Raw genomic sequence first — 8,128 nt, 5'->3', positions numbered from 1 at the left:
GCCTGCAGCCCTGGCTTCGATCTCCAGGACCCGGGGGTGGGGGAATAAAGGTGGCTCCTATGTGCGTGGTGCTGGGGGTGAACTCAGGGCCTTGACCTTAGACGAAATCCTTAGCCCTCTCTGGAGTTGGGGCTCAGCATTTGCTACCTACCAGCTTTATTTCTCCACCCCCACACCAAAATTGTTGATAAAATCCTCAATTCGCAGCTCCTCTCTGTCCCAGCCTGGGCTGCTAATGCCATGGCAGAGAAGGAACACTTCTCTGTCACTGTCTTTTCTCAGCCTTCGCCCTCTTAACTCAAACTTGGGTGAGGTGGTTCAGTCCCCGCCTCCCTGTGGTCCTCTAGTCTCCTGCCCCTTCCGTCTTCACGGTGGACACCAGCCCAGCTCCTTTACTAGTGAGGCCCCTGCTCCCGAAGTGCATGTGGTCATGGGACCTACTACTTTGGCCAGTGACACCAGAGAGGAAGGGACGGGTCCCTTCTGGTGGAGGCCTGACAGGCTGGGTGACGGTGGTTAGTGCAGTGACGGGGCCTCTGCTATGATCTGACTGTGTCCTCTCAAAGTCCATATGCTGACAGCTTAATCCGCAAGTGGATGATATGTTAACTGGATTTGGAGGTGGGGCTTTTGGGAGGGACTAGGACTTGGGTGCATTAACTCATGGATTAGCAGTGTCACTGGGCTGTGGAGGAAGTGGCTTTGATATAAAAGTGAGCTCTCAGCTGGGCATGGTGGTGCACGCCTGTAATCTCAGCACTCGGGAGGCTGAGGCAGGAGGATCGCTGTGAGTTCGAGACCAGTCTGAGCTACATAGTGAGTTCCAGGTCAGTCTCAACTACACAGTGAGACCGTGTCTCAAAAAACAAAACAAACAAACAATAAAAGTGAGCTCTCAGCCCAGGGTGGTGGCACACACTTATAACCCCAGCACTGGGGAGGCTGAGGCTGGAGGATTGCTGCAAATTCATACATAGTGAGACCTTGTCTCAAAAAATCAAAAACACAAACAAGAAAACGTACGAGATGGGCATGGGCCCAGGAGCTTTCCGAAAGGCACAAGGCCTTGCTGACCTCTCTACTTAGCTCAGGAACACTCATTTCCCACACTGACCTCCAGAACTGTAAGACAATACAGTCATGCTGTTTGCTTTCAAGCCTGTTTGTGGGAAGTTGTGGCAGTAGTGACAGGAAACCCTGCGCACCAGAATCTGTGGTTGATGGTCGCACGGGATGGCTGACTGTCCTAGGCCAGCTGCCCTGGGTAGATGTGATTGGACCGAAGAGGACACCTGACCCAGGCTGGCCAATCCCCTGCCCCAGCAGGGGACCTAGGGCCCTTCCTGCCTTGCTGGGCTGTGTCTGGGCAGTAGCATGATGAATGCATTAAAGCCCTTTAAAGCCCCCAAGTGGCCCATAAAACCACACTCAGTGCAAGGGGCCTCCAGGGATTTCCCTCCAACCCCTCCCGCTGCCCTCCGCAGAATGCCCTGGGTAGGGCTCTCAGAGTCCCCTTTATCTGTCTCACAAATGCTGTGTTGTCCTTTAGACGCCCACCGGGGCTGCTGAATCCAGAGCTAAAGAGCTTCATAAAGATCAGAAGTCACAGTCCCCCGCCTTGCCCTCCAAACATGTCTGGGGTTGGTCAGACAGTTTATTGGAGGACACAGGACCATGAGAGGAAAGTTCTAGGTGCCTGGCGTCTGTCAGGGTCCGCGTCTGCTCCGTGGAACAGGAGCGCTGGCACTGGACATCAGTCCCCCATAGGCAGCCACAGGGCCTTGGTCCATGCTGCCCGCAGCCCCAGCTCTGGGCCCGCCCCCTGGGGCTCCTGGTCCCAGGCCCGTGGGCAGCCCCTGTTCACCCACACGGGCTTGAAGTTCCCTGCTGAAGCCCATTCCACGAACTGGGAGCCCTGGGATGGGGAGAGGGAGGGGTTGGTGCTGTCCGCAGCTCATTTGCTGAGCAGCTGCTTTCTTAGAAACAGGGTTATGAGAGGAGACCCAAGGCTTGACCTTGCTGGATGCCGCACTCCTAGCGAGCAACCCTTCCAGATGCTGAGGGAAAAGAGGAGACCTTGTGGCTAGGGAATTTCCTCCCCATTAACGCCCACATCCGTGGGACTGGGGCCCAGGGCACTGGGAGTCCCCAGCTGTTACCAACAGGAGATGTAAGTGGGCCAACTTGGGCTCCCACTCTGTTGCTAGGGTGTGGTTCCTAGCAATGGGTCATCCAATGAGATGAGGTCTCCGGACTGGGCAGCTCTCGGTCCTTCTTGCTAAGGAGATCCTCTTCCTTAGCCTCTGAGGTTCTAACAGGGCAGGACCTCAGAACCTTACTGCTTAGGTGTTTTTCAAGTTCTCAGGGAGTAGGGCCACAGCCTCAGGAGGAGGGGGAGCTCGCCGGTGGAGGTTAAACCCTGAGAATGAGGAAACAAAGCGAACCTTTGCAGATCCAAAATACCACAGCGCCTGGACGTCCTGGTGCAAGGCCAGGCAGCGAGTCAGGTGGTCGCGATCTCCTGTCACTACGTTCACCAGGCCAGCGGGGAACAGCGAGGCCACATCCTGGGGGTGAGAGAGTGAGCGCTGGGCCAGGGCTGGGGCCAGACCCAGATGTCGTCTTGGGTGGGATGTGGGGACTCGGGTTCCCATGGTTACCAAGGGGGTGGGCACAGCAGAGTCCCGCAGAGCTGCGACACCTTTCATGCTGTTGCAGGGCCCGCTTGGAGCAGGAGCAGGCAGGTGACCATACCTGGCAGACCTCCAGGGCCAGCAGGGGACAGGTCCCGCTGGGCACCAAGACCACAGCATTGCCGTGTGCCAGGGCGGGGGCCAGCAGGGACACGAAGGCAAGCAGAGGCCACTCGTCAGGACACACGACTGCCAGCACACCGAGTGGCTCCCGAAGGCGGAGCACAGGGCCTCTGAGCCCTGCTACCTGTAGGGCCGAACAGAAGGTCAGGGGCCCGGCAGGGGAGCTCACTACCCGCGTAACCGGCCGACAACAATATGCGCAAAAGCTGGCGTGGTGCCACACGCCTGTATCCTAGCACTTAGGAGGCCGAGGTAGGGAAATCATGTTTAAAAATTTAGTTTTATTTTTATGAGGATCACTTGGAGTTTGAGGTGAGTTCAAGGCCAACCTGAACCACATAGTGAGGCCCTGTTTAAAAAAAAAAAAAAAAGGAAAAGAAAGCTGGGGGTGTAGCTCAGTGGTGCTGGGCCTGCCTGGCAAGCACAAGGTCCTGAGTTCGATTCCTACTACAAAACAAAGGGGCTTGGTTACTAAGTAGCTGAATATAATTGACCTTCATTAAAGTACACACTTTACACTTTTTTTTTGACGCAAGTTCTAGCTATGTAATTCAGACTGGCCTTGAGCTCACTATGTGGCCTAGGCTGGCCTCAAATTCACAGTGATTCTCTTGCCTCATGCTGGGCCCAAACTACACACATTTCAAAAGGTACAATTGGGGGCTGGGGATTTAGCTTAGTGGTTCTGCCGCCTGTCTCACAAGTGCAAGGTCCCGAGTTCGATCCCCAGTAACCAAAGCAATAAAAATAAAAGGTACAATTTGACATTTTGGCCATACAAACCCATGGACCTCACTCAGATTCCTGGGTCTCATGTCCTTTGCCAGCCCTGAGCAGGCACGATGCTACACGTACCACACTGCTTTACAAGCTAACCTGCTGAGGGACTTGTGGGTTGCTTTGTTTATTATAAAAACAGTGCATATCATTATGATGAATAATTGTGTGTAAATCTTTGCATGGATGGATATGTGCTTTCATTGCTGCTGAGCTGAAACCTAAGGATTAAGTTTATCTAGGTAAATACTTAAGGATGACATCCAGATCACTGGTACGACCATGTTTCTCTTTTTCACAAATGACCAAATTATTTTCAAAGTGGCTGTGCCTCTGTTTTTATAATTAGTTTATTAATTAATTCAGTACCAAGGATCAAGCCCAGGGCCTCTGCCCAGAGCTATATTCCCAGCCCTTTCAGTTTTTTTAAAAATTTTGGGTCCTTTAGGGGCACCCAAACCCCTGTTACCATGATCCTCATGATCTCACTAAGTTGATAAATTTCCCAGGCTGGGTTTAAACTTGTAATCTTCCTGCCTCAGCCTCCCAGCCTTTTGGGATTACAGATGTGCACCACCATGGCCACTGGCTGGGCCAGCAGGTGAGGGTCCAATTCCTCTTCATCTTTACCAGCACTTGGCCTAATCAGTCTTTTTTTTTTTTCTTTCTTTTTTTGGTGTTTTGAGACAGGGTCTCACTATGTAGTTGAGAATGACCTGGCACTCACTATGTAGTCCAGGCTGGTCTCGAACTCATAGCAATCCTCCTGCCTCAGCCTCCCGAGTGCTGGGATTACAGGCGTGCGCCACCATGCCCAGCTACCCTCTGCACACTTCTTAAAAAACTCTGAGAAGTTAATGGAAGCATCTGGGTGCTTCTTCTTGTGTTCCCCTTGGCAAGTTTGCACAAAGAATGCACATGATGACACTGTGTCCCTTGGTTTCTTAGGATCTCCTCTGCCCATGTTAACTTGTTTTCTTGGCGCTGTCTCTATGGAGCTCAATGTACTGCAACTGTAGTGAGTCCTTTGAATTTTAGCTGTTCTGCTGAGTGCATGGTGATATCTCACTGTGGGTTTGATCTGCTGCTTTAATGACTATGGGCACTGAAGATCTCTTCTTTTCCTTGGAACCCTGGGCCTTGTGCATGCTAGGCAAGCTCTCTACCACTGAGCCATATCCCAGCTGGGAGTGCATTTTCACATGATTTTTTGTTTGTTTGCTTTTATTTTTTAATTTTTTTAAAACATGCTCTCACTATGTAGTTCAGACTGGCTTTGAACTTGTGGTGATCCTCCTGCCTCAGCCTTCTGAGTACAGGAATTACAGGCATGTGCTGCTGTGCCTGGCTCCATCTTACTCTCTTGTTTGTAAAAAACAAAACTGGTGGGCCGGGGATTTAGCTCAGTGGTTTGGTGGCCTGCCTCGCAAGCACAAGGACCGGAGTTCGATCCCCGGTACCAAAAACAACAAAAAAACTGGGCCAGGGCTGGGCATGGTGGCACACGCCTGTAATCCCAGCACTCGGGAGGCTGAGGCAGGAAGATTGCTGTAAGTTCGAGACCAGTCTGGGCTACATAGTGAGTTCCAAGTCAGTCTCCACTACATAGTGGGACCCTGTCTCAAAAAAACTGGGCCAGGGATTCAGCTCAGTGGTGCTGCCACCTGCCTCACAAGTGCAATGTCCCAAGTTAGATCCCAGATACCACAAACAAACAAACAAACAAACAAACCCAAAAAACTATAAGGGTTATGTGCATTAAACAGGTGTTACAACCCGGTAAAGGACCAGTAATCCAACCTGGAGAAACACCACCCTCAAAGCACACTGTTTGCCTATTACACAGACAGGAAACTGCAGAGAAAACACAGCCCTTGCTGCTTGTTCACCGAGCAGCTGGCAGGTGGTGGCGCCAGGCTTAGAGCCCCCGTGGAGACCCTGCCAGCTGCGCCCTGTGCAGGCCCAGACCCCTCTCACCTGCAGGGTGTGGCCCTGGGCCTGAGCCTGGGCCTGGGCCGCCCACGCCCGGAGTCGCCTGGCGCTGAGCTCCACTTCCGCCTGGGCAGCCTCGAGCTGCGCACCGTGCCGCTTCAGCTGCAAGGCCAGGCCGGGGCCCCTCTGCTCCAGCGCAGCTGCCAATGCCACCAGCAGGGCCGCCCGGGCCCCTGGGCACTGACGCTCCCAGCTGTGGGCACCGGGCACGTTGGGGCAACCCCCGGTCCTGGATCCCAGCCCCTCCCCCGGGGTCCAGGCTCACAGCACATCAACAGCTGGGGTCCCCACCACCCTCTCTGCCACCTGTGGCCCGGGCTGCCCGTGTCCCCTCTCACCCAGTGGCAGCCCGGTGAGCGGCCTCCACAGCGCCTCGCACGTCCTCGGCTCCACCCTCGGCCACGTAGCCATGGAGTTTGCCCGAAGAATCCCAGACGGACCTGGAGCTCCTGGCCCCAGGAGGCTGGAATCGGCCCCCCACGAAGAGCCCATAGGGGGGCACTGGGCTGGACAAGGGAGAGGTATTTGTTCCACCCCACTGTAAAGACTACCCCAGCTCTGATGAAGTCCTGCAGAGTCCCCAGACTCCACTCCCATGAGCCTCCAGGGGAGCCCAAACCCCTGTTTCCATGAGCCTCTGATCAAGCAGACTTTCATGAAGCAGGACAAGGCTCTCCTCTGGCCTGGGGTGGGTGAGTCTGTGAGGCCCTAAGACCCAACATGCGCCACTTGGCAGGACCCAAGGACCCCCAGTTGCTAAGTGATCCTAGCCAACCTCCCCTCAGTTCTCTTGTCTTTGGGGGAGCCTGCCACAACCTCCCCTTCCAACCGAAGACCACTCAGCGTTGAAACTGCTCACACTCACCTGGGCCCTGTTTCGGGCCATGCTGGCAGGGTTGCGGGTACGGCAGGGCCGAAGTTGTCATAGTTCAGATGCTCAGAGACAAAAGGCGGCTGGTCAGGGGTCCCTGGGGGCTGCAGGTACTCGTACAGACCCTGCGGGAGGGACCGCAGCAGTGAGACGCAAGGTGGCACAGGTGGGAGCAGTGTCCAGAGGATGCAGTGTCAGGGGAAGGAGGTGACACTCACATCCAGGCCCCCGTGCCAGGAAGACCCACTCTCCTTGCAGCCACCTGAGGGCACTGCAGGGTCTCTGAGGCCGTGGGTGTTGACCCAGACTGTGCCCATCCGGAGCCTGCAGGGACAGATGGAGAAGTCGGAGAGATCAGGAAGCTGGGTGCCCATCCAGGGAGGGGGAGGGGAGGCTGCCAGGGAAGGGGCCAGGAGGGGAAGAGGGGAGGACAGGCTGCCCCCCGCAGCCCAGCAGAGTTCACAGACCCATAGCCCAGCTCCAGCGCCTGCCCCAGCCTCTCGCTCCACACGCTGGCGCTGCCTCCCCGGGGCATGCTGTTGGCCATGGCCAGCGCCTCCTTGGCTGTGCGGAAAGGGGAGGCCATGACCACTGGCCACGGGACCTGCGAGGGAGTTGGGGAGCTCAAGTGGTCTGGAGAGACCCTTCTTCCAAGGTCTCATCCATTAGGACACAAGCAGCTGGCAGTCAGCAGTCCCAGACCCAGTGACATGGGTACTCAAGGACCCAGGGTGGGCTAAGGGTGGAGGTGGTGGGGGAGACCAGATCGCTGAGATCCTAGGGGCTTACTTCTGCCTGGGCACATGGTGCGGCGGGGGGCAGACTACAGACCAACGTTGGGGGATAGAATGGGCTGCCTGGGGGCATGGTGACAGCCTGGAATACCTAGGGAGACAAAAACAGATGGAGAAGTGATCCTACACGCAGCCCTCCTCCTTGTGACGTGAGGGTCCGGGCCCAGCCTCCTCCCTCAGACCCACAATGTAGGACTCCAGGCACCTGAGTTGCACCCCGACTCACCTCTGCACCCTGGCTCTGGGCCTCCTGTACATAGTGCTGGGCTACATCACGGGCAGCAGCCCCTCGGGTCCCCATGTCCACAGCCCCGTCCAGCCCTCGGCCACTCCGCAGCCTCTTCATCCTTATCTGGAGTCGCCTCATGGTTTCCTCCCACATAGATTCTTGGACCAGGAGCCTGAGGCCGCCCTGTGAGGCACAGGCACCTGAGTGGGCAGCGTTAGGGTGGCAGGAGGGTGACATGTCCCACAGAGGGCTGGGGCAGGGATAGAGGAGGCTGATGGAGAAGCGGCAAAAAACAAACCCACACAGGGGTGCAGGAATAGAAAGGTGGTTCCAGGACAGCCAAGGCAGAGACCATAAAACCAGGGACAGTGACACTCAGAGAAATGAAGAGTCTTAAGGTTAAGGGACACGGAGCCCATGATGGCCCAAGACAGGACAGCTGGTCATGGAGATTCAGAAGCCAGTGAGGACTCCAGACACACATGGTGTAGACAGAGATTTAAGATCCAAAGAACTGGATATCCATGAATGGAGACTTAGGACCCCAAGGTCTGCAGAGACCTGACGCTTTCTGGGGATGTGTGTGTGTGTGTGTGTGTGTGTGTGTGTGTGTGTGTGTGTGTGTGGTGTCTCCCCGGGCTGCGGTCAG

General features: G+C 55.6%; 1 protein-coding gene across 2 annotated transcripts in view; it reads right to left on the bottom strand.

The window, feature by feature from the left end:
* Nucleotides 1-954: 954 nt before the first annotated feature.
* The window catches only part of Aldh16a1 (aldehyde dehydrogenase 16 family member A1), a 14,973-nt gene continuing 7,799 nt past the window's right edge, over nucleotides 955-8,128 (bottom strand). Inside the window, exons 8-17 of one of the 2 annotated variants that reach the window (XM_019210094.2) lie at nucleotides 7,477-7,662; nucleotides 7,246-7,341; nucleotides 6,924-7,060; nucleotides 6,675-6,780; nucleotides 6,451-6,581; nucleotides 5,924-6,091; nucleotides 5,571-5,778; nucleotides 2,755-2,940; nucleotides 2,445-2,567; nucleotides 955-2,057 (exon numbers count right to left, since the gene is read on the bottom strand). In XM_019210094.2, coding sequence (XP_019065639.1) covers nucleotides 1,707-2,057; nucleotides 2,445-2,567; nucleotides 2,755-2,940; nucleotides 5,571-5,778; nucleotides 5,924-6,091; nucleotides 6,451-6,581; nucleotides 6,675-6,780; nucleotides 6,924-7,060; nucleotides 7,246-7,341; nucleotides 7,477-7,662 — 1,692 coding nt within the window. In that variant the 3' untranslated portion in view covers nucleotides 955-1,706. The remainder of the gene's footprint in view (nucleotides 2,058-2,444; nucleotides 2,568-2,754; nucleotides 2,941-5,570; nucleotides 5,779-5,923; nucleotides 6,092-6,450; nucleotides 6,582-6,674; nucleotides 6,781-6,923; nucleotides 7,061-7,245; nucleotides 7,342-7,476; nucleotides 7,663-8,128) is intronic. The other variant, XM_010640724.3, reaches the window with a different exon arrangement.

This window comes from Fukomys damarensis, unplaced genomic scaffold (genome assembly GCF_012274545.1).
Source record: "Fukomys damarensis isolate Sample0158 unplaced genomic scaffold, DMR_v1.0_HiC HiC_scaffold_19, whole genome shotgun sequence".
Classification (NCBI taxonomy): Eukaryota; Metazoa; Chordata; class Mammalia; order Rodentia; family Bathyergidae; genus Fukomys; species Fukomys damarensis.
This window is presented reverse-complemented; position numbering and strand designations above follow the sequence as displayed.